Raw genomic sequence first — 26,503 nt, 5'->3', positions numbered from 1 at the left:
TATTTTATACTTTTTCCTTTTCTGAACTCTTCCGAAAGTATGGAGTATGGTTAGCATCGGTGACTGCTTAATAGTCACGTGATCTGGAATTTATCTTGCTTCATCTTCCCGCCACTGTATAAGGTACATTTAAAAAATCGATTACGTTTGCAACAAACCTTGTTCACGTAACCCTTAACCGGTACACATGCATTTTTATTATTTGCTCATTTTTATACCCAAACTGTGGCAGTGTATGCGAAATGTATATTGTCGTATTATCATGCGGCAAGTATCAAAAATGGCGGCTTCTGTACTGTCAACAAATCAAGCGCAACACACACAACTCATTTTATGCATAAACATTTAGCTGTAGTAGACTATAATTATAACACTGTGAATTACCATAGCTAAATATGAGTGGGGTCTAGCAAGAATGTCACTGTAGATTGTACGGTTGCACGGTAGTAAAACTTAGTTACTATACTTCGGCTAACAGCAATAGTCAACATACCTTCATCAATTAAAGGTAGAAATGACAGTTTCGAAGGATTTCTAATAGTATTTTTTAGGTAGTCAACACTTGTCATTAGCTACAGTAGCAGAAGGGCGATGCTAACAGCTTAGCAAGTGTTAAAGTGCAAATAAGCTTGAGAAAGCACTCATCACGTTTACAAAATCTGTTAATTTTGCCTTTAATCTAGGCTGCTAAGAGAACAGTATCAACGATAATATTTAATAATTAAGCTTCCAGCGGCCTATGCTAGTCGAGGAGTAACAAAGACTAAACTAGATTAGGATTTCAAGCTTAAAAATATCAGTGTTTTTGTACTTATAGGATGCCTACTGTCAGACGTCGCGCTGCTAAAGAGACAGGTGCGTCCAGCGGACAGTCTCATGCTGCAGAACCAGCATCAGAAATAGAGCCATCTTCAGAGGTGTCTGTGTAGGTTTTATTTCACTTTGTCCTTTGAAGGATTTTTTTAAAGAAAGCATAATGAACAAATGATATATCTACCGAAGCTTATGAATTCTCTTGCTAATGGTGGAATTTGTACTTAGCGACCTTCCAGTGTGTATCTAAAAACTGCAGTTAACAACAAAATCATGATATTCCTTTAATATATTACTATTAGGTAATACACCAAGGTATTCTCATACCTATCAATTTATTTATTTTTAGCCCAGAAAATGACTCTGACAGTGACTTTGAGGAGTCAAAGGTAGTTGGTAAAGGGAAAAGGAAGAGGAAGGATGAGGGACCGGTAAGTGCAGATGTAATGTAGCCTGTGACAAGCAATATATTGTGAAAAAAAGGTGTATGTTTTAAAGAAATTCTGTTTGTTCCCAGTGTTTCTGAGTTATTGAATAATCTTGGAAGCTGAAAAAGAACATAAAATTGTTCTAAAATGCTACTGCCAGATTAGGTTTTGGACTATGTTTACTCTTAAACTATATATTTTTAATGCTGTAAACGCCTCATCATAGATAACATACAGAGCCATGACTTGAAAAGATTATTGAATTGAATTCTGTATTTTGAATAGTTCTTTAACAGTTTTGGTTGATGCTTATTTTACTTTGATGAATCATAGTGAAACTGAGTTAATGTAGAGATCAAGGTGTCCCCCCCACATATCTTTATGCTTGACCTTTTTTTAAAAATAAAATTGTTTAAGCCTGCTAAACGGAAAAAGGGAGAAATTCCATCTGCAACACGCAAGAAAAGTCAGGAAGAAGAAAGAGGATCAGGAAGTCTTTTTGAGGTTGTCAAAACTGGAAAAGCTTCTCTGCAGGTAACAAGATATATGCCTGTTACTTTATTTTTGTTAATTTTTTGTGTGAATTCTGTACCATTTTTCAGCTTGGTTAGTCTTACATGGTCTCTCAATCATTTTTTTTTAAAGTGGTGTGCAGGTTATATGCTTGTCATTTAATGAAAATTTTGACTCTTGAGTTCAGATCCTTCCATTAGCATCGATGTGTTACATGTGTACACAGCTAGAAAATATTGTTGTAGTAGGTGGCTTCTTGGCGTAAACCTTGGCTTAGATATTTTATATGAAAATGATTAACCATAAGCATCTTTTGAGGTAATCTGGTATGACCTCATGCAATGTTAAGAACAAGAATGACTTGAGGTTAATTGTTTTTACATAACATTACAAGCTGAAAATGCACAGTGGTAATGCCAAAGAGGCTGAAACACCAAAAAGCTAATGATCACATTAATTGACATTTTTGAAAATCATATGAACCATAAACCCTTTTAATGAGGGTTTTACCATAAATTGTTGTTATTTATTTGCTTCACAAACTTGCTTGTAAGACATTTGATAGCTTATTATCTCTTATGTCATGTACTTAGTTATTTAGTCATTATTGGTTTTAAAAACAGTTCATACCTTATTTACTATAGGTTGTTAGGTAACTTTTCTGTATAATGACCATGGGAATATTAAATACAATTTTCCTATAAAAGATAGGAGGGGGTTACAGGAGGTTATGAAAGGCATTGCTGATTGTGGTCTGGATTCTTTGATTCGTTTTTGCTTTGACTTTAAACAATAAATTTTGTGATTGTGGTAGTCTATAAGTGTTACTGTTTAAAGGCCACATAATGCTATTATATTTGAATGGAAATTACAGGCTGTTGTGGATGACTGGATCGAAGGGTACAAGCTGGATCGTAATGCTGCCCTTTTGGAGCTGATACAGTTCTTTATCCAATGTTCTGGTTGCCGTGGGCAGATCACTCCATACATGTATGCAAACATGGAGCATGCTGAGATTATCCGAAAAATGACAGAGGAGTTTGACGAGGTGTAGAATCTAATCTCCTTTGTTAAAATGTTGAGGAGCCTGTTTGAATCTGAGTGCATGAGTGAGACTGGTTTTGATATTTATATTTATGCTGAAGAGCTTTTGAGTAATATCTGTGTTTAAAAGAATGGTCAGGCAGCTGCTGACAAAGTGTTTTGAAATAGCAGGTAATGCTGAATAATCCCAAATGTGAATGATATGCCTATGGCTGATTATCACCTTTTCCTCCCCCAGGAAAGTGGTGACTACCCTCTTATAATGACTGGCCCTCAATGGAAGAAGTTTCGTTCTGGCTTTTGTGAGTTTGTGCAAGTTCTGGTGAGGCAGTGCCAGTATAGCATCATTTATGATCAATATATGATGGACAATGTTATCTCTCTTCTCACGGGCTTGACGGATTCCCAGGTTCGTGCATTCAGGCACACAAGTACACTGGCAGGTATGCAACTAAACTTAATCTTATTTTCAGTGTTTTCTCTAGTTGTCTTTAGTATTATTGTACAAGTAGGTTTAGGCCAAATGAGTGTTTAGCGGTGTTTAAGGAAAAAAAATGTATTGAAACAAGGAAGCCAACAAATGTTGATAATGGGCATTAATAGGTTAACCTCTCATGCTAAGTTTATGTTGTGGATAATTGTGAAATGATGAACTTTTCAGAACAGTGACTTAACTTCAACCCTGTCCTGACCATGAGCATGCATAATGTGTATTTTCTTGGTGTATGAGTAGGTGTGTCTGCTGTAGATGTGTGCATGTTGGTTATATGTGAATATTGGTGCATGGCTGTTGGTTATTCTGTTTAATATATCATTTCTGTAAAGCGCTTTGAGCATATTGTTGAGAAAGCACTATATAAGTGTTCATTATTATTATTATGAGCTGAGACTGTACTTGGCATGGACACTTGCTGCATTGACTAACAGATAAATATTTTTGGTGGAAAAGGATAACATTTTGTAGGTAATATAAGCACGAGAGCAGTTTTAGAAGCTGGTTTAGAAGGAAGTGTCATATTGGTTGTGAACGAATCATTGATTACTAGTTTTTACATATATGTGCTTCTGGCATCTTTTAGCCATGAAGCTGATGACTGCTCTAGTAGATGTGGCCTTGAACCTGAGCATCAACCTTGACAACACACAAAGACAATATGAAGCTGAGCGTGCCAAGCAGCAGAACAAACGTGCTGGCGACCGACTGGAGTTGCTTATGACAAAGCGACAGGAGGCATGTATAAATCAGCTTGAGTTTGGGCTTTGGAAAATTTACCAGAATGGGCATAATGAGGGCACAATTCCAAGAGACATTGTTATATGGGTGCTTTCATTTAAGTTAGTGTGCATAAAATCCAAAATGCTTAGAATTCTCAAATCAAGTTTTGCATTGGATCAATAGTTTTTTTCCTTTTTGAATGTCTTTGCTTGTTCTTTTGGTCAAATTATTATTACCCAATAGATGCACTTTATTTTTATTATTACTATTTGTTTTAAACAATGGAACTCTCTCCCTTTCCATATCTGCCACATACCCGCTATTGAATCCTTTAAATGTGCACTAAAAACGCACCTCTTCCTTAAACTCTACACACAACCTTTCCCATGATGCTAGTCCTTTTTCACACCCATCTTTTTGCAATATCATGCTACTCTCAGCTCTTGTTCTTGTTATTTGGTTCTTCTTTGTGTTTTCTGTATTTATTCTTCACTTAGTGCGGTTGTTTATTCTTGTATAGTTCATATGTTATTTGTTTGTTTTCTTGTCCCTTTTATGCTGTCAATATTTCGTTTTTGTTCTTAACCGCTAACAGCATGCTCCTTACGAGCCTGTCCCTTGTATGCTGTCAATGTTTCGTTCTTGTTCTTAAGCGCTAAGAGCATGCTCCTTACGAATGTGAGTGTGCGCTTTACAAATTTTGCTTTTATTATTATTATTAAACTTTGAAATTAGTCTTTTGGTGCATCTGCTGTTATTACAATTTTTTCAAGTTAAAGAAAAATGATGAATAACTGGTATTACCCATTTTATCATCTGATGATTGGACGCCATTAGCTCTTAACAGTTTAGAGATTCTTGATTGGCCTGTGAGCAAATGAGGTTTTTCAACTGTAGACAAACAACTGTACTGTAAAGAGTTAAGGAATACACAAGAACTATTTATGATCATGACAGATTCAGAAAATTATTTTTTTTTGTAATTTGTCATTCACAGCTTGAGGAGAATCAGGCAGAAATTCGCAATATGCTGACGTACATTTTTAAAGGTGTTTTTGTCCATCGTTACAGGTAAGACGTTTCTTTGATTTGCTAGACCTTTTTAATAGTTAAGTGTGTATGCTCAGTTGTTAGGCTTAATTGTTTTGGATACACAAACACATGACACGCGATTTGTCAGGGACCGGAATCTTGCTTTCTGTACTGTCTGTAAACAATGTCATAATTCTACAGTTTTATTTCTCACATACTTTGCTTCAGAGATACTCAGCCGGAAATCAGGTCAATCTGCATGACGGAAATTGGAGTTTGGATGAAGAAGTACCCTAATATGTTTCTTGATGACAGCTACCTGAAATACGTGGGCTGGACACTTTATGACAAGGTAGATCATTTTGCATTTTTTTTCCCAAAGTTACTGGCATCAGTATGCTTTTATTTTTTAATCCCACAGTAGTTTTTTTCTCAATGTACTCATTTCTGACTATATATTTTGAATTAAGTTATATTGAAGTAAGGTTTAGTAGTCTTCTTGTTGATAACTTTCTGTTAACCATCTTACCTTTTTTTTTATTATTATTATTTTGAATTTGGTAGGGTCTGTTGGCATTTATTTTTTTGCCAATGTCTGTTAAGTCATTTACATTTTGAGGATCTGAAGCATCTGATAGTTTCTGCTAAGATTTGATTTCTCTGTGCATTGTCATAATTTTTTTTTTTTTTTTTTTAGAGCTTAGTAAAAACCAAATAACTGCAAATTTTTCACAAAGAAATGTTATGTGAAGCAGCTTTAACCATACTTTTACTACTTTTAAAAGATCTTTGAGTTGCACATTCATTTTTGTGTGAAGGTTGGTGATGTCAGGAACTGTTGCCTAAAAACTCTGGCACCTCTTCATGAATCTCCAGATCTAGCAAGCAAATTAGAACTTTTCACCAACAGATTCAAGGTATGTTCAAAAAAGATGGTACAAAGTACTGTTCTGGCAACATCAAATGATACTATTAAGACAACAAAGTCCCATATCAAGAAGCTCTTTCTATTTACTATATATATATATTGTTTAACTCTATGCTGAGTATTTCGTGAGGTAAAAGGCTCTTCCAGATTCCAGATAATTATCTTGCTGAAGTTTAGCATTGAAGTTTTGCAGGATTGGATTGTTGATGCTTTGTATTGTTTAACTTTGCAGGATCGGATTGTTGAGATGACATTAGACAAAGAATATGATGTGGCTGTTCAGGCTATCAAGCTAGTCATCAACATTCTAAAGTGAGTGGATCTTTTTTTTTTTCATTACCAGATAAATTCTTTACATCTGAGCTCAACATGTATTGTCAAAAATACTGCATTTGTATTCTGGCTAAGGGAAGAATCCTAACTGTAAAGCCCTTACAGCTTTCAGATCAAAATCTTGTCATCAGTGTTATTCTGGTGCTAATGAAATTTTGTTCATTAAAAAAAAAATCATGATAACAGACACAAAATTATAATTGGGGTTTAAAATATGCCAAACATAAACCATTCCTACTTGATCCGTCCTGACACACGACACATTGAAAACAAGTTAGTTATATCCAATAGACACATAAAAAGTATTTCTTAACATAGCATTATACAGTCAAAAGTATTATAACCAGGGGTGGTGATGAAATTTAGTGGAGGTGAAGAGATTTCTGATGAGTTTTGCATGTCTGTATGAAAATGGCATCAGCAGAGTCTTTTGTGATATGTATTTCATGGTTATCTAGCAGTCACTCATTTGAATGGTCTTGATGTTGATCGATTTTTATGTCAGTTTGTCTGCCTTCTTCATTTTTTACTGGTCAAGGGAGGCTATTCCGTTTTAAAACATAAATGACTTGTTGAATTACATCTCCTTATGGATTTATTATTTTAGTGTAAAAAATTATTTATTTTGATGCAAGACTAAGTATGATATTCTGCAACATATAAGAAACTTTGCACCACATGCAAAAAAAAAAAGCCCCCAAGGGAAATAATAATTTTCCTGTACCAATAACATTTTCAGTCCATTATGTTGTATGTGTTGAGCGGACATAACTTTTCCCAATGGACTTTACAGAACATCAGTTTGCAGTATATATATATATACACACACACACTAAGGCCCCTATCAACTCTCAAGCTACGCTACTTGTTCTTTCCCGGTTGAATGTTTCAGAACCATCCCCCCCCCTTTTCCCATGGTCTCGTCCCGACCTTTCCCAGCCCCCCCAATAGCACTAGTGGACACACCAACCCGGCCTATCTGGTCATTGACTTCCCAAGTGGTTCAGGCAACAGCGTAACTTCTGGTGTAACAATAGGTCCAGTAGCAGTAGCCAGTAGCCATGGGTGGACAGTTCAAGGCCGGATATTACACACGCAGCCAGCATGAGAAAGGGACAGTCCTGGGAGGTGTTCGACCCCTACCCTCTACAATCAAAGACATAACTCAGTACATAAGGGACAGTTCTGGAAGCTGTTTGACCCCTATCCTCTACTAACAATGTAGTAATAAGCTACAGCTTCTTATTACATTTTATTCCCAAATGATGGTTGTGCAGGCGTTTGAGGTTCACAAGTTCATGCTTTATTTTTCAGAAACAGTGATCATGTTCTGACGGACAAAGATTGTGAAAATGTGTATGAGCTTGTGTACTCCTCACACAGGCAAGTAGCACAGGCTGCTGGTGAGTTTCTCAATACCAAGCTGTTCCAGCGTGATGATGAGGCTACAAAGCACCTTAAAACTGCCAAAGGCAAGAAAAGAAGTCCCAATACACCTCTCATTCGAGACTTGGTGCAATTCTTCATTGAGAGTGAAGTGAGTTGTAGTTCTGTTCAGCACTATGGTACAGAATAGTACAGTAAAACCTTCCTATTAAGACTCGCTAAAATTCACCTAAATCAGGTCATAACTGGTCATTGTAGAGATCATCAGTCTGCTTTCGTTTTAGGAACCATGACTTCAAGCACTAATAAATTAAAGTGTGTTTATTTTAAATGTTGAAATAGAAGGCTCTTAAGAACCATATTATGAATAAACATGCACCTGCATAAACATTTAATAATCTCCAAACTAAAGAATAATGATGACAAAGGCTTTTTAAAAATTTATTTAATGTGCTATTTTGAGATTTTAACTGACATATACACATACATTTAATAGAAACACAACTAATGAATAATGATGATAAGGTTTTTTTTTTTTTTTTGTAAGAAAACAAACTTAAGAGAACATTACCAAATGGCGCTGTTTTGTTTGGTTTTTAGTGACAGAACTTGTTCAAACAACATACTTCTCTGTTGGGGATGTTTGACATTAATAGCTACTCCTGTCATCAGAGATCGATTTGTGTTTTGTGTGGGGATCAGTTTGGCTTTTGGTTTGTGGGATGATGTGATCTTATGGGGTCGATTCGACTCAGGCAGGTGGTTGAGGACTTAGCGTTTAAATCATTTAAGGCTTAGGGGATTAATGACCTTTATGTACCTCATCCATTTAAAAAAAAAACTTGTAATATACATAATACTTTATTTGATAATTCAAAGCTGCCCAAATGCAAAAAATAATAAGTATTAAAAGATAATAATTACTATAGAATTGACAATCACTTTGTTCTGAACTGATGTTCTTTTGTATTATTTTGTACTAAACTTCATCGGAAGATGAATAAGTGCTATTATTACTTTGACCTGAGTGTGGCTCAGGGTCATTGAACTCTTGAAAAACTCATGGGACTTTGTTAGTCCTGTGTGTCAGTCTAGTTGCATCAAACAAGAGGAGGGTTTAAAAAAAATTTTTTTTTGAAGTTCAGCATTTTTAGATGTTTTAAGTGACTTTAGGCCAACATGCAAATGCTAAAATGGGCTGGTCCGCTTAATAGTAATGGTATATTATAGAGTTGTGGTATAACATAGAGTAGTGATATACCATTGATTCTTCAGCTACATGAGCATGCTGCCTACTTGGTGGACAGCCTCTGGGAGATCAATGAAATGATGAAAGACTGGGAGTGCATGACAGACCTTCTGCTTGAAGAACCAGGCAGAGGCGAGGAACGTAAGTGCCTTTATGCCTTGAATTTAACACAGTATTTGTAACTGGTTTTTTTTGGGGGTGGGTGGGAGAGTTATCGATTTGAATTTACCAGTGTTACAATAACAATGTTATTTGAATACATTCTACAGTACTGTTTGAATTTTTTTTAAAAGCAGCCAAAAGTCTGCAGATTAACATATAATGTAAGTAAAGCAGATTGATTGTGCCTTGAAGCTGAATTATTTGAAAAACACAGGAATTCAAAATTTTAGTCTGATACTATAAGAAGAATTGATTATGACTAAAGATAAGAAATGGTGGTAAAATATTTCTTTTAAATGCTAAATTACTTGAATTTTTAATCAAAGTTACATAATCTTTGAAATAATACTTGTCATCTCTCTGTTAACAGCTCTTGATGACAGGCAAGAAACCAGTCTTATTGAGATCATGGTATGCTGTGTCAAGCAAGCTGCTACTGGGGAATCCCCTGTTGGACGTGGTCCCAACAGAAAAGTATAGTGTTATTTTTCTCCACTTATCTTCACAAGTGGCATGCATATCATTTGTGTATCGCTGCTTGTCTCAATAATGGCTTAATTGTCATTTATATCTCCTACCTGTCTGATGGAGGGGCACAAAGTAATATTATTGTGAGCATCATTGATGTTAGAATTGAGAAAGATCTGATACATGTAGTGCTGTTGACTTAACTCTGTAGTTCGTTTTTTTTTTTTTTGCCTGTGGTATTATTATCTTACTCATGCAATGATTGTTATTCTTTTTTACTTTTCGTGTTTTAATAAGGTAATACTTAACTCATGTCTATGCAATTCTACAGTTTTATCCATACACCTAAGTTATCTATGTAACTGTTCTGAAACTGAAGCTAGATGGCTTTTTTATTTTTACTATGTACGCTTGGTTTTGTCCCCAGAAAGGTTTAGAACAAGTTTAATAATATTTTGCTACAACGCCAATATACAGAATGCTGATGAATTATACCATATGCTTTTAGCTCACTGCCAGAGAAGCCAAGCAGGTGGCAGAAGACAAGACTAAACTGACAGAGCACTTCATAGTCACATTGCCTCAGTTGTTACTTAAGGTGAGAAAATGTTATATATTTCTGTCTCCAGTATAATGACACTTGTTAACATGAAATAACAAGTTAATGTGTCTTCACTATAACACGTGTAACACAAAATGAGAGAAAAAAAATTATCTGTCACCAATATAATGATGCTTGTGGAACACAAAAAAGAGAATCTGTTCTTGCATTCCTTTTGGTTTATAATGTGCTTTTGCTTATAATGAGTGGTAGATGTTGACATTTTATTCTGTTTAAAAGTAGTGAATGACTCGGAGGAATTTGAGACTCGTTCATGTATTTTTTCTGGAGTAGAGGGGTTGAATATAGAGGCTGTGCAGCCTGTTTATGAAACCAAAAAGAAATAAAAGTGTGCAAGTACATGGGTAAATAGGTTTTTCTTTTATTATTCTTTGCAGTACCTCATGGATCCTGAAAAAGTGGCCAATCTCCTGCAAATTCCTCTTTATTTTGACCTGGACATTTACACTTCCAGCAGACAAGAAAAGGTGATTGGGATTAAAAATAGCTGTACTTTACAGAATGCAGAAATACACAATGTACAGTGCTGCAAAATTATGTAGTATAGTTGCAACACTTTAGTTCTTTGGCCTGTGTTTATCAGATTGTCTCTAAACTGCATGTGCTTCAAAATAGGAGTAACAGTACCTTAGATGCTTGACACCCTCAGTTGTCTGAATGAAATTATATCTTAATTCAAGATTCAGAACTTGTGTACATTGCGAGATATGTTGAAAGCATACATTATGTTTTCCAACAGTAGACCGCAGACACTGGTTCAGTATATGGAATATTGTTGACCTAACCCTAATTTTTGTCCTTTTTTTCCCCCCTCATTCTTTTACAGAATTTAGAGGCTTTGCTGAGGTACCTTCATGAAATTGTAGAGAAGCATACAGATGGTGAGGTATGGTTGACCTTGCGGTCATTTTTAATTTTTCACATCTGATTTTCAAGATGTCATTGTTCTGCATGTCTACAATTAGAATCACATCACTTCTTACTGCATTTGTCTAGCTTGTGGAAGTTGTACCTACATAGGTCTTGTTTGTCTCACCGTATTTGCATTCATTCATATTGTTTCCTTCGTATTTTCTTGTCTGACTGCATTTACAGGTGCTGGAATCCTGCTCTCGGTGCTTTGAAAACCTCTGTAGTGAAGAGTATGCTATTGCAGGGAAATGTGATGTTGCTCGCAAGACACTTATTGATAGCCTTGTTGTCAAGTTCCGTGACTCCGTCCAAGAATTTTTTGCTGAGGTTAGTGTGCAATCTGTCACTCTGTCTCTAATATGTTCAGGGAGAAATTTTCAAATGGGCGTAGCGTACTTCTACACTATACAGTTTGAGAACTATATCATTAACACCATGTAGTCTTGTTAACCTGAGGTTCCAGTTATAAAGTGCTGATAAAATTATAGATCTTGCTAAATTGATTTTTGAGCAGTCTGCTATTGCTGGTGGTTTTGTTTTTTTTTAACCAAAGGGAGAGCAGCCAGATGATGAAGAAGTTTTTGCCCTTCTTGCAAGTCTCAAGCGCATTTATGCCTTTTATTGGTAAGTTGTAGATTTTGCTCTCAACTGTTAAACAGTGTATTAGTCTTGAAGAATTTTGCAATTAAACATAAACTCTGTACATGCATATTTGTGTGCTTAGACTTTCACCTCATTCTTGCAGATCTTGGTATGTTGATATTTGGCAGATTTTACAACAATCTTGCATTTTCAAGCTCCAGGACTCAATCTATGGTTGGCTTAATATGTTTACCATTGCTTCAAAGAGAATTTTTCTGCATATAGTGTCAGTTTGTTTGCCTTTACCAACCCTGCCTCTTGCTGCACTTACTGATAGAATGGATTTGTCCTAAAGTTATCCTTAGTTGTGGATCATAACTCTGGAGGTCATTACCCTCACCTCTTGCTCAACATCTCTGTGACTGAGACTGCAATCAATCATATGCTAGTGTGTTGTGCAGAATGTGGCGGTCCTTGACCTTCTTGTTTTTGTAACAGTTGTCATGATCTGACCAACTGGGAATTGTGGGAGGACCTGTTTCATATTATCAAGACAGCAAATGAAGGTGCCAGCATTTCAGAAGATGTAAGTAAATATCTGCCGTATGGACATATATCTCTTGAGAGAGTAAAGAAATTTTAAAAGGCTGAAAGATGCCCAGTGTTACTTTATCATCTCAAAATTGTACTTTTGGAGATTAGAATAGGTAATATTTTACTTCTTGCTGCTGTTTGAAAGGGGAAAAAACACTTTAAAAATGTGTTGTTTCTTTTTTGACTATCTGCAGATTATTTGTCGGTCTGTTGCTGCCTGCTCAATGGCTATCTTGTGGTATCGTCATCGTATTAATGAAGACAACCCAGACAAGGTACCAGTTTTCTATCTGTGCATGTAACTGTGCAGTTGTTTGTGTTTCGTAAGAAGTTTCTCCCCATCAGTAGGTACCAACAGATGTGTCATAGTAATAGCAGATTCACAACATAAAACTGAACTCAGTGGCTGTATCAAATATAAATAACAGATATAAAACACAGACTTGCCATTTCAGTCTGTTAAATTTTTCTGTTTACCCATTTAATGCTTTATATTTCTGCTATCAATTTGAGAAGTTTCTTAAGGCTGTGTTGCAAAATTCAGGGGCTGACAGTATTTATCAAAGAGATTTAAAGATCAATTCATATTCCTTTAAATTCCATGCATGTCTGTATGAATCATTGGCAGGAACAAATGAAAATTCTGAAGCAGCGCTTAGATAACTACCTGAAGAACTGCCATGACTTATTGTTCCACCACCATGAGAAAGTGGGTGCAGAGGTGAGCTAAATGCTTGTGGCTGATTGCCATGAAACAGTCTCTCATCATGTTATATAATAATAATAGTATTTCTGTTTGCTGCTTGCTATCAGCAAGCTCATGACATAAAAAAATCAGCTAACATTATCTTTGTAGATTAGTAGTATTATTAATCAACACATACAAGCATTTTTACTACTATAAAAAAAAAAAGGCTTAATGTAGAAAGGTGTTGAAAAAGCAGCAGAATATAAATTTTTTTCTGACAGGTTTTGTGGCACTGTTTGTTTTGTAGGCATATGTGTCCATATGTGACCTGCTGATAGTGTTTAGCAAACACCTGGGAGACAACCCAAATTTAAAGCCCCTTGTGTTTGAAGTGGATCGCAGGCTACAGTCACACCTAAGCAACTTCCTTACAGAGAAAGTCTTCGTGGAGGATGATGATGGTAAATGGTCCATAACAATGATATACTATCTGTAACGGATCTGACTTTGGTAAACAAGTTTACTGGTTTAAGAGTGTAAACTAAGAGCACTCAGTATGTTCACCTAAAAACTATTTTTAAAAGAAAACTTTCTTTGTTTCTGGCAGATAAATAAAAAAGTATGTTTCATGTTCAGTCTTTATTTGATTTCCTAGTCATGTATACTTGTTTTTGTGTCATGCTGAAAAGGAATTGATGCTGTGAGCAAAGTTCAGCGAATACCAGGGTTGGGTACTGTGAGCCTAATTCAGTGAATACTAGGGTTGGAGGATGAGAGAGATCTTTTGTGAATGTATTTTTGCAGTTATGCTGATGAATGATAATGTGTAATGTAAATACCATTTCTACAGATGATGTAGATGAAAATGTCAAAATTGAAGAGCTGCACAAGCGGCGGAACTTCCTTGCCTGTTTCTGCAAGCTCGTTGTCTACAACGTCATCAGCATCAAAGTGGCTGCAGATATGTTTAAACATTACATGAAAGTAAGATATGTAAACTAATTCTCTGTCTTATGCTGTCTTTGACAGTAGCTCTCAGGCATTCAGCTTCTCCTGACTTTTTTTGGGGGTGGGGGCCTATCATGTGACAGATGCATCCCTTGCCATTTTTGTTTTCTACAACATTTTTTCACCTTTGCTTACCATATCTCTTTCCTTCAAGCACCTCTTAACGTAAAATAAATTCCCATATTTTTCCACCTTCCTGCAAATTTTATAACAGTATTTCAAATTTTTACAATATTTTACATTGTTATGATGTGTATACTTATTAGCCCAACTTAGCTGTTATGCTTCATATGAAAGAATTCACAATAGTGCCTTCTGTTCTTTATTGTTTGTACATAGCTATTTAATGTATATGATATTTTTTAAGTCTGGTTTTGTAAACTTCATTATTTGAAGATTTTTATTTTCTTATAGTTCTACAATGACTATGGTGACATTATTAAAGCTACACTTAGCAAAGCTAGAGAAATCAACAAAGTCAACACTGCCAAAACTCTTGCCATGAGTCTAACACAGGTAAGATTTGGCCAGGTTGTTACTTTCTGTTATTGGTTCCATATTTTGTTGTAACTGTTGTTTATGTACATGAAATCACAGTAACACCAAATACTGAAATATTAGGTTACAGTAGATTTAGGATAGGGGTTGGTAGCAGAGTTCACAGCCATGAAATGCTTAGTTATGGCTGCTTTCATTAAGTGCAGGTAAGAGAATACCAGGTAATTGTTGAACTGGAGCAGTTAGGATTTAGATCTGTTATAACAAATGATAAAAAACAATGTTATTGTCTGATTGAATATTGGTTTTGCTTGCTCAGCTGTACAAGGAGCTGCAGGCTGAACAAGGAGAGATCGACAGATCCTCTGACGCCTTCCAGTCAATCAAAGAACTGGCAAGGCGTTTCTCCTTGTCCTTTGGATTGGACCAGGTGAAAAACAGAGAGGCCGTAGCAGCCATGCACAGGTCAGCAGTTTTATATAATTGCTCTCATCAATCTTTCTGATTTATTAAACTTGAGAATTCTCTGTATAAGTGATAATCTCTGTTTCTCTAATTTCAAAGTAGCAGGGTTTTTTTTTTGAGTATCTGCTAAGGCTTGAACTGGGTGGTCTTCACTCAAATTTATAGCCATTATGGTAACTAGATTTTTTTAGTTAACATGTGACATAGGGATGTTCATGCTGATGGCTTTGTGTGTGCAGGGAAGGAATTGTGTTCAGTCTTACACTACCAGAGAACTCGCAACCTACCACTGGTGCTCCCCCCAACCTTTCCTTCATGGAAGTGCTGTGCGAGTTCACCAACAAACTCATGAAGCAAGATAAAAAGACAGTGTAAGAACCATTCGTGTTTTTAGTTTTATTCACTATGCACAAGAAAAATGAGATTTGGAACATTGACAGGCAGTGTGACTGAGGAAGGTTTCTTGCAGGGTGTCTTCAAACCGTCATCACATCATCTTTCAGTCCATTGTCAGTTAACCAATCCATCATCATCATCATTATCATCCCTCCCTCCTCCTCCTAGTTGGGTCTAGAGGTACCTGGCAGTATTCCCAGCAAGTCTGACCATCTTAGTACTCTTGTTCTCAGGGATGTGGTGAATGTTAGGCCAATCCATTCTTGGTTATTTTCTTTTCCTTTCTTCATTTGTCTGTCACTTATTCTACCTTTGTACTATTTTCAGCAGGATTGTCTCTTCTTGACTATAAGGAGATCACCCTACTGGCTACCTTTCAATTGAGCTGTCCATTACTGATTGGCCAGACATGACCACTGATCAAGAAGAATACAAAACTAACTCACCCTTTCCCCATCGCTACCCCATGGCTAGGTAGTTCACCTGTCCAGTGTTTTGCTTAGTTTTGAGTGCATTGGTGATTTTTTTTTTTTTGCTATCTTATTTGCTGTATGATAGTTTTACATGGATATGTTGCTTGGAGAGAGAATGTGAACCCTGCACTTTTAAAGATTAGTCTTAAAAGGGTTCAATCCTATCTTTTCCTTCCTGTGTGGGAAGAGAAGGTTTATGTTATAGCACAGACAATTTCAGCCTGAATAAGGTGTTAATCAGGGCAATTTTCTTAACCTATCTCTGTGTGTAGAATCTCTAGTCCTGGCAAGAGTAGGGTCTGATCTATAGTTACTAGCCTTGCCTTTTAAAAATATAGCCCTTAAAGACGTTCAAGCTGTAGGCTGGTAGTCTGATTCAATGTTTGCCATGTTTTACCCGAGAGACCTTGAATCTTGCTCTGTTTCTCTAGATCCCGTTGAAAATGTGTTAGTGGCTCAGCATGTTGCAAGCATCATGGACTTGTCCAGCCGACCCTGCGTCATCTTCTCAGTAGCTCAGCCTGGGTCTAAGCTATGTCAGCAAAATGTTTGCTACAGACTGCTTTCTTTTACGAATCTGCTTTTTCTACCTGTCATTTGTCCTATATATTTATGCTATCTAGTACACTACGATAAATTTCTTTTTCAAGTACTTACCAGATGACAGCTAGTTCCCTCCTGCCTCCTCCCCTTGTGGGTCTCTTTCTTGGTTGAAAAACTGAGGGATGAACTCACTACCCGAGCAGGTAGAGATTTGGGATGAGGGTTTTATGTTCTCCTTGTTCATTGATCATTTCTAACTATTTCAGAGATAACAGCTGGAAATTATAGGTAAGCTAGTAGGATGATCTCCAAATAGTCGTGTCATCAGGAACAGTGTGAAGAGAAAAGAAATTTTGAGACCAAAAATAATACTTTTTGAAGTCATGTTGATCTTGAGATGATATCCATACCAGTTTATTTTGTACCTTTTCATGGTGGTCAGGTCTACTACTTAAGGTTATTGAGCCTTTTTTAGACCATTGTGTCTTGTTCATGATTACTTCTCTGTGATTATTAAAATTTTATTGTTATTTTTTTTCCTTTGTTTTTTGTAGGCTAAACTACCTCAACAAACATCTTGCTGGTGGAGTCCCTGCAAATCATGGGGATGAATGGCAACCCCTTTGGACTTACCGAAACTCGCTGTTGCAGGGAGAAGAGCAAATCAACCCAATCACCCTCAAGCAAGCATCTGCCAAGCGCTACGGCAAACGGCGTGTTGATGGTGAGGAAATAATTGTCCAATAACTGGCTTAGAGGCCAGTAGAAAAGACAACTGTTTGGTTTGCTGGGAGTAGAGTATTCTATCATATATGAAGCATGCAAGTACATACATAGGTCCATTTGTACTATTTGGGGGTTTCTTTTTTTTGCTTTGTTTTTTTCTTTGTTTATAATCAACTTTAATAAACAGTCTCATGCTGGAACATGCTTAAAGACTATGTTCTCACCCTCCTTCATGTTCTTTGAGAATAACTGAGTTTGTCATCATAATCAACTTGTGTTAGAAAATAGTTTTAGTACAATTTCCAGAAGTGTGAGAAGTACTAAAATCCCTAGATCTGTCTCATGCTGACATGGTTTTCATATCTGTAAGGTACAGACTGGTATTTCAGTACTTTAAATTTCTAACTAACAGTGATATATCCCCTAACTACTGGCCTTTGTTCTTAGTAATGTATAACATGACATTAGATTGAGCAGTTCTTTCTGTTATATAAATCATTTAGAGTACAGTGATAACAGATGATGGCAGACATTTTTATTGGGATGTTGCAGCATCTGGGGACATTTCGTCCAGCAGTTTTGGTGACGCCCAAACACCTGGTCCCATGGGCATGCCACAGATGACCTCAACAGCTACCAAACGGCACCACCCTGAAATGGATGATATGTCTGAGCAAGGTTCTGAAGCAGACTTCGATGATGTGTAAGAGACACGTGTGCTGCAGCAATTTGTACAACTTTGAGTTTTCTGTTTGGCAGCTGTCCGGTGTAGACCTGCATGCAGTGAAGGAATTTTTGTATGAGTGAGTGCATGTCTGTGTGTTTGTGTGTTGTGTATGCGCACATGCAAGAGAGAGAATATATGTATCTATACTTGTGATGCATATTCTTAGTAACATCAGAAAGTAGCAATTTTTAAAAATAAAGTGCAGAGAAGCCTGATGTTGGAATGCATGTAGAGAAAGATTACTCTTTTACAGTATACTGCCTCAGTTGTTGGTTGTTTAGAATGTTCATGGCTTCTTGTGATTATGTAGGACAAGAGGCTGTTACGTTTGTCATTTGGTGCTTTCCTTTGAACACCTTGTGGTTTTACCTTGGTTTTACATGCAAAAATTTGTGTTGGTTTTGTTTGGTGGACTTTGCCTCGCTGTTCTGTAGCCAAATTGCAGCATGCATCATTTGTACTGATTAATGCATTATCTAATGCATGTTGCCAAGTTTCAGATCATGTCTGGGTGAGTTTTGTATTAAGGCTGTAAATGAAATCTAAATTTTGCTTTTGTTATTGATTATAAAGGTTACTGTACATTTTATGATGGAGTAGGTTGGGGTGGGGGGTTGATTTCAATTCAGCCTCTTCCCTTCGTTCCTTTCACTGCCATTGTTATAGTTTGTGTAAATAATGTGTGCACACATGTTATAGTAAGTATTGCACGGTTACTCCGTTGTCCTTTGATACATAATGTGATACCATGTGTAATGGTCATTCATTTGTCTTATAGCCACATCAATTTTGTGTGAGTACTACACATGTACTGAAACACATTTATTGATTTGTACTTTAGTCTTGGTCATTATTTTTATTTTGGCTGCTTTTTTACTGGATAATAAATTGATAAAGTTGTTTTGCTTGATTGTTTTCATTTTCTTTTCTCTTACGTTTGGGATTGGTGTTGCTTGGCCATGTTTATTGTCTTAGAGTTTGGTTAATGTTTCTTGTGAAGTTCCTATTTCTTAGATAATATTGAAATTTTTTCTCTAACGTAATAGTGTATGTTAGAGCGAGTGAGCAAAAAGACATTTCGCTGGTGAATAAGGTGGCATAATTCTTCGAACAGAAACCATGTATGCATCAACATTGATACTTGTTCTTACCTAACTTTTTTGCATATCTCATCAATGACACCGTAAATAAAGCTGTAAATTTTGGACTATAAACCATGACTTTTTCCCCCAGCTTTAAACCCTGTGGCTTAAACAGAGATGCGGGTTTTTCTGATTCTGATTAATTTTTTGATGAGCTCCATGTTAAAGTGTTAACTGTTCACATTTTTAGAGCATACAATTGAAGCATTCAGATCTGTTCAGATCATGCCTTTGATGCAGATTTCAAGTTGCATATATTTATGGCTTATAAGCCACACCAGATTATTTGTGAAAAAAAGTAGAGATTAAAAAAAAAGTTTAGTAGATTTTTACATACAGGTTTGTTCAGTAGACCGAAATTTACGATACTAATTTCTTTCGGTACCTAAATTTTTATCCTGCTAAAAATGTGATCATAAAAATGAGATATAAGACATATATGATAGAGATGTTTGCCTGGAAGTTTTTGCAGACATTACTTTTAACATTTGTTTCATGTTTAAGGCAGATGGGAGTGAACTGAGTGCCCGGTGCTAACATTAATTTTTTTTACAATAAAAAAAAAAAAAATTCAAGGAACATCATTGAAAAAATTTCAAAATCTGTAAATTTATGAACAACTTATTCCACTTTTGAATATATACTCCTTCCCTAGATCAGTTGATAGTTTTTTGAGTAGAAAAAGTCCAGCTGGGGGAACTTGGCATTGCATTATGTCGGAGAATAACAAACATTATAACAGAAAATATTAATGTTATAGCAACCTTTCAGATGCCTATGAAATGTGACAGAAAATTTCAGAGCAAAATAATGAACTGATTTTTTTTAAAACAAAAGTGCAAGCAAAATTCATGCTGACTTTTTACTATTCAATACAGTTAGTTTCGCCTAATAAAATATTAAAAAATGAATGAGATGCATGATTTGTCAACATGGCACTGTCTTTCCAATATCCTTTAAAGTCCAATAAAATCTATTTTTAACAAAGCCTTAGGCAATCAGGTGTGTTGAGAAAGCTTGACACTATGATGACTAGATATGCTGTATATGCATTCCATCCTGTTCTGTTGTGCACATACTCATGCATGCACACCACAGTTTGTTTTTATTTTGTCGATTGCTGTGGTTTGGACAACCTTGCTTTATCTTCATTTAATGCAGTCTGAATAAATAGCTTTTTAGATAATATTAACAACAGGTTTATGGCATTTTGACTGGAGCCTTCATCACAATGAACCAAGGACTTAATTGTTCTTACCCTTGTTTTACCCCTGGGCTGTTGGCCAAACAAATTTGGGATTTGCAGGTCACGAAGCACAGGTACGGCAGGTCAGTCTGGAGGTGCTTCGGTGGTTCCACCTGCGCAGGTGTCCTGGATGAACAATCAAAAACACCAACAGCAGCAACCCCAGCAGCAGGATGTACAACGACAGCTTGATCCTAACTACTCTCGTCACATGCAGCCTTTGACCCAGACGTGAGAAGATTGTTCTAGCACACTTCCCTGTTTTCAGGATTCCTTTGTCTTTGCCCTTATTAGCCCCAAGGTACAGGGATGGGGTTGAGGGGTGTGTGTGTGTGATAACAGAAGGTGAGTAGAGGAAAGATTGAGGGATAAGAAGGTTGATGGTTTGAGTTTGTGGGACTTGGTAGGCAGAAAACATCGGATGCACAGCATCTTTTCTGACTAGTGAGTTGAAATCTTAAGGAAAAGTTTTCTGGAGATGGCCAGCGTGTTAAACGGATGTTTGGGAAAATAGTATCATGTAGCTCAACCCAGAGGTTTTTTTTAAACAAATTTTTTTGCACTTTTTAGCAGAGACAGATTTTGCCTCTTGTGGCAGGGCACAGATGAATTTGTCTTCAGAAGGAGCAGCCATCAGCGAGTATGATACACCATCATCCGTCAGCAGCAGCAGTTCTAGCCAGCAGCACAGCCTACAGTACTACCGCCACTCCCCACACCCACAGGCCATGACCTCACAGGGTCATGCTGTCATGACCCCCCAGCCACAACAGCCATTGACTCCACAGCAGCAGAGCCAGTACTATCCCCACCATGCAGGTGGGGGCAGCGGAGGGGCTATTTTTGAGGAGGGATCTTCCTCCCAGTATATAGACGATACATCGGTGAGTATAGCTATGTGGTTTAAGCCACCTGTATATTTGGCCTATAGACGTCGAAATAGATTACATGTAATCAGAAGAATTGGCTTCTTGAATGATTTTTTGTAAAATAATTGTTTGTGTAAATCTTTTCAGTAAAAAAAAAAAAATTAAGAAAAATATATTATTCTCAAATTTAGTGTTTGTAATAGAGCTGATATCTGTCAGCAATGTGAATTGTTTCCATGATCTTTTGCTAGTCTTGCTGTTCCACTGCATGAGAACATTCTAGAGGCAAAAAAAACCCAGCAGGAAAGAGAAGTAGAGAATGTGTGCTGATAAATTCAGGCAGTCTTTGTAACAAGTAGTGTATATCTCTGTAACATTTTGACAATGTCAGACCATCCAGAGCAACTGTTTCACATCATATAATATTCGCTCCCTTTCCTCTGCCAACTTCTACCTCCTCAGAGGTCAGATGGTGTTATTGCTAACTCTTTTTGGTGATTCACAGCAGTAGACTCCTTGGCCAGTTTGCAGGTACATTCCTATCTTCTTTCCTAAACCTGCAAGTGCCTCCTGCAAATGTCAGCAGGTAGAAAGATCCTGCAAACTTTCTTTTTTTGGGGGGGTATGCAAAGAATGATTCTTTAGCACATTTCTCATAATGTTACACACATTTCTTATAATGTTATAGTCGTCCTTCTGTCCTACTCTGCTGCTTCCCATAGAAGAGCAGCAGAATTAGGAAACTTGTTTGCAAAAAGAAAAAAAAATCTTTAAAATAAAACGCCATAAAGTTGTGAATACAGAGATATTGGAGTCTGTTAATGCTGTATGCCATATGCTAACTGCAATCCTTGTTCTAACACGGATGTGCTTTGACAGCACCAGCAACAGCAGCCGCCTCACATGGTACCTCCTGCTTACGTGAGTCCAGCTTTGGTGTTGTGAGCTACCAGAAGCTGTGCAGTAGTCAGATTTCATTAGTCCCTACACACACTTTGTTTGTCCATAATCCTGCACTGTCTAAAAGAAAATAAAATCCTGCAGTAGATGTTCAACATCGTGTGTGCTCGTGAATGGCTTGTGTGTACTGTAACCTGAGACCAGACAGTGACCAGATACTTCAGTGTCATGGACAGCTGGGTGTAGTGTATGAAGTATTAATGCAGACTGAGACTTAGTAAAAACATTGAATATGTTGGGAACTCTGGGGAAAGTCAAATACCCTCCTGTTCTGTCTTGCCAAGAATGCGATACCAGGAATATGTTCCAGGGATTTGGAGATGCAGAAAGCTGTTATGGTCTATCGTTAATTATTACTCTTGTGAGTTGTACCCTAAGGTTCTACATGTAAAGTTATGGTAATAGCTTGAAAATTTATCCTGTCCCTAATTTTTACCATCTTTTAGACGTAATAGCTGCATATAGAGACTATAGAGACACTTGCAGCTTGTCACAAAATATCTGCTTTCACTTGGATACTGCAGCACACTTAACTGGTGAAATAGCAGTGGATGAGAAGCAGGGAATAGGGGGGGGGGAATTGGTGTTTTACGCCGTGTCAGCAACTAAGGCTATATTACGGCAAGCAGCCAGCCCTGTAAACAGATGCCACGTGCAGAGAAAGAACATCGTGCCCGAGACGAGAAATGAACTCTGGGCAGCCAACCTTCACTGTATTGGTGACAGGCGCTAACAGCGCTAACCGTTGCGCCACCGGACCGCTGAAAGCAGGGAATAGGGTGGAAGATGAAAAGGTAGATGACATTTTAGATAAAACTGTGATACGTGTTAATCTTGTAACTACAATGAAGGTTGGAGACATGCTTTAACTAAGATAGTGCTTAGTGTCATGTTGACTGGCATATTGCAGCTACAATTTTGTGATATATGGCTTATTTTAATGCACACCCGTCAGGTTTGAGGCTGTTAAACGTTCAGACTACTGTCAACAGCAAATGACAACCCTCCCTTGCCTGTTCTTTTAAAGCAACGTGTGGCATGTGGAGGTTCTCTGAACTTTTTATGTGGTGTGTGATTTCTTTGGTTGCGCTTAAAAAAACAATCTGCTGAAGGTTATGAACTTTTATGAAAAAGCACAATTGAAGTTGTAACTAATTTTAATTTGGTCTGACTATCTGTTTTATTAAAATCTATCCCTTTCTAGATTTCACCATTTAATGTTGTAAACAGGAATCTATCTAAATCTGTCCTTATAATTAATATATAAACAGAAGAGATCAAAGCTGATGTTATTTGTTGCTTCTAAGTCACCAGCGATGCTTGTTTGTTGTATACTTAACAGAATCTATCCAAGGTATATGCGAGTTAGCAAGCAAGGATATGTGTGTGCGCACGAGAGATAGCGAGTGAGCTAGATCATGTATACTGCTTTTTTTTTCTGGAGCTGATGGTTCTTTCAGACTGAAAGGCTTTTGACCACACTAATGAGCTTTTGATAGTCTTGTGTCTTGGTTGTTGTAAGAAGTTTCTTGCATGAAGTAATGATGCTACCATATTCACCCCAGTGTATAATGATGAGATCTTGTCTTGTAACTAATAGGCAAGACCACAGGAACACATGGGCATTGACATCAGTTGAGAAGGACACAATCTGTGTTTTGAACATTATTTATTGTGACCCTTCCCTCTTTTCTTTAGTATTTTACTTCAGTTTATATTTGGATTTCAGTTGAAAGTAAATTTTGAAATCAAAGATAGTAGATCAGGTTTCCTGGTGGCTGTTTTGAATTGTATCATTCATTTTTATCAGCTACTTTCCCTTCCTTATGACAGTACGCCGCATTTAAATGCTTAAGCAGATTTAGTTCTGAGTTAATGAATAAGCTCTATATTTCTAACCTTGTACATCAGTGAGGTTGTCAGTTTCATAACATTAAAATTAAATGTATTTTGAGCATGTCTGTTGAGTAATGATAAATTGATGTAAAGAAAACAATAGGTAACAGCTCTGGTACTATAACTTACTAAATTACAGTGTGCCTACGTGCATAAATTTACCTGTGTAAATTATGTATGCCTGCTTCCTATGCTTTGGTCTGCTCTGTTTGATCAAATTGCAGATTCTAATGATAAGTTTTAAAATCAGACCTTACTGTTCCTTAGAATGCTAAGTTACAGAGAATTTATGCATTTCACCATGTTTTTCAATTACCGTTGCAATATTTATCAGGGTAAGTTGTTGTGCTGGGCCAAAATAGGATAGGGGAAATAAAAGGTAAACTTCTGATTGTCTCCATAGTAACAATGCACTCTACTGCTTTATGTTACTTTACCTGAGGGAAAGGATGCCGTTGCTTTGACAATGATCCCAGGGGTAAACATCTATGGAGTCTAGACACTGCTTTATAACTAAAGAAATAACATGCTTGCCTTTGATTTAGCTAGGACAAATGACTTACCCTCACTTCATGAACAGAAAACAAACGAAATAGTGTCCATGATATATTCATTCTTAATTAAGACTCTTAAGTCTAGTTTACAGGAAATGAGCTATCAGTCTTTATCACTAGTCACAGTATTTTTCTGAGATTTACTGGAATAACGCTGACTTATTTTTTTGTCTCTCTCTCCCTAGTCTGATCTGGGCAGTCACAGCAGTTACTAAAATCACACCAGCAAGTCGACATAATCCCATCCACCATGACTGCAAATTAGGAACCAGGAAGATGCCTGCCTGATATCACTTTCTGTGCAGCTTGATACAGCAATGTCCAGACAGCAAATCTGGGACTCCACAACCTCTCTAAGCATTTGCTTTGTGTTTGCTGCTCAACTCAGAATGTGACATTGAAGAACTAGTGGGTTGCAAAATCTTTTTTGAGCATGTCTAACAGGGTAAAGCTTGACTCAAGATGCTATTTCCCAAAGTGTGGGTGTATACCTACCTTCCATTCTTAAGACATAAGCTTGCATACAGACATCACCATACACAGAAAAGCTTGACCTTTCATTTGTACACTACATGTAATTTGTCAAATCAATGGTTCAAGCCTCAAGTGGGAGATCACAGCAAATGAACACACTTCTTAAAAGTCAAATTTGGTTTACAGTCTATGATTCACCTTGTTAGTTATTCAAATCACACACACACATACATGCTGCACATATTTTGGTGCATGTCATCTTACAGCTTTGTCTACTCACTTGTTCATTTTCATGATTTGATTATGTTACTTGTGCATCGTCACACATTGTACACTTTTTCATTGCTGCAGTCCTTCTGCAATAACACCAGTCCACATTTCTAGGCGTTTTCATAATTTTAAATTAAAAATCAAATTATTTCTACTATCTCTCATTCATGGTCCACTTTCATAATCTAACTTATTAACTTATTAAGGTGACAAGTCTTCTGTAGCTAAGTATAGCTATCAAAATTGCAAGTTCCAAAAATCATTTGTTAATGATTATCTAATATAAAGAGTTGAATCTAGTCATGATTTATGTGAACAGGAACATGTTTCTGTCTCCTTATAATTAAAAAAAAAACTTGCTTGTTGTGTCTAAGTAATCATTGTTATGTTGTACAGCATTTCATTAAAAAAAGATGCAATGTTTTTTCAATGTTTGTGAGAGTATGGAGAAGATGTCTGTCAATTTAATTTTTTTTAAACTAAAAGTCAGTAAAATATGGAAATAAGACGTAAACACAGGATTCTGGCATTTCAGCTTTTGCCACAACAAAAGTTGTGCATTATTGTTTGGGGGGAAAAAATTCTGAACTTTCTTTTTGATGTTTTTCTTCCCCTATCCACTTTCAGTCACATGACTTTAATTGGATTTACTTTCTGATTTAGGAAAAGTCTAGAATTCATTGCTAACTCCCGCAGTAGATTTAGAGTGACATCAGAAATTTACACTTTAACTAGATTAATTGTTCACCAGAGCAAGGAGCACAGTTATACCACGGATGAGATAGAAGTTCCTGGTTATACCCAACTTTCTGAATGTACCTGAACTCTGTCCTGATGATCTTCAGTGTCACCATGAACGTGAATGTATTCATGGTGTCACCAATTCATTTTTAGCTTTTTCAAAAATTTAAAACTTTTTAGTTTTAAATGTATGTTTTATAGATAAATGTCTGCTTAAAATATTCAAAACAAAATTAAGAGAAATATAAAATGACAGACATATATGGATCCATTGTTATAAACATCCCTATACAGGTATGTATAAGCATGTGCATGCACATATCCACACTGCAAGGTTAGCACAAATTTACTTGTGCAGACCTTGTCAGTTTCAAGACCAATTTTTTTTTTAAATCATCAGGCTTGCCGCTTTGTCATTACCAACGCACAGTTACCCAACGCCTCATACAGTATGTCTATTAGCTATTTAATCCACACCCAGAACAAAGGGTAGGCTTGTGACTACTGAGTACTCGCGCTGATGGGAGTCTGCAGTTCTTTCAAAT

The 26,503-nt window shown here is 36.7% G+C and overlaps 1 protein-coding gene across 4 annotated transcripts; it reads left to right on the top strand.

The window, feature by feature from the left end:
- The first annotated feature begins 14 nt into the window (after window positions 1–14).
- LOC112555658 (cohesin subunit SA-1-like) lies at window positions 15–25,640 on the top strand. 4 transcript variants are annotated; one of them, XM_025224099.1, is made up of 34 exons: window positions 15–123; window positions 818–925; window positions 1,163–1,244; window positions 1,659–1,775; window positions 2,629–2,802; window positions 3,037–3,241; window positions 3,878–4,029; window positions 5,012–5,085; window positions 5,275–5,398; window positions 5,865–5,963; window positions 6,207–6,286; window positions 7,622–7,844; window positions 8,969–9,083; window positions 9,475–9,578; window positions 10,081–10,170; window positions 10,572–10,661; window positions 11,021–11,080; window positions 11,290–11,433; window positions 11,660–11,730; window positions 12,187–12,274; window positions 12,477–12,557; window positions 12,911–13,003; window positions 13,278–13,431; window positions 13,821–13,954; window positions 14,393–14,494; window positions 14,796–14,941; window positions 15,181–15,312; window positions 16,908–17,077; window positions 17,632–17,782; window positions 18,585–18,599; window positions 20,255–20,425; window positions 20,793–21,078; window positions 21,943–21,984; window positions 24,659–25,640. In XM_025224099.1, the coding sequence occupies exons 2-34, from the start codon at window positions 819–821 to the stop codon at window positions 24,686–24,688; spliced, it is 3,906 nt and encodes a 1,301-aa protein (XP_025079884.1). In that variant the 5' UTR covers window positions 15–123; window position 818; the 3' UTR covers window positions 24,689–25,640. The 4 variants fall into 4 exon arrangements, with proteins under 4 accessions (XP_025079884.1, XP_025079886.1, XP_025079887.1 ...); XM_025224100.1 differs by lacking the exon at window positions 15–123 and adding an exon at window positions 305–508; XM_025224101.1 differs by lacking the exon at window positions 18,585–18,599.
- Window positions 25,641–26,503: the final 863 nt, after the last annotated feature.

The sequence above is a fragment of the Pomacea canaliculata genome, linkage group LG14 (assembly GCF_003073045.1).
Source record: "Pomacea canaliculata isolate SZHN2017 linkage group LG14, ASM307304v1, whole genome shotgun sequence".
Classification (NCBI taxonomy): Eukaryota; Metazoa; Mollusca; class Gastropoda; order Architaenioglossa; family Ampullariidae; genus Pomacea; species Pomacea canaliculata.
This window is presented reverse-complemented; position numbering and strand designations above follow the sequence as displayed.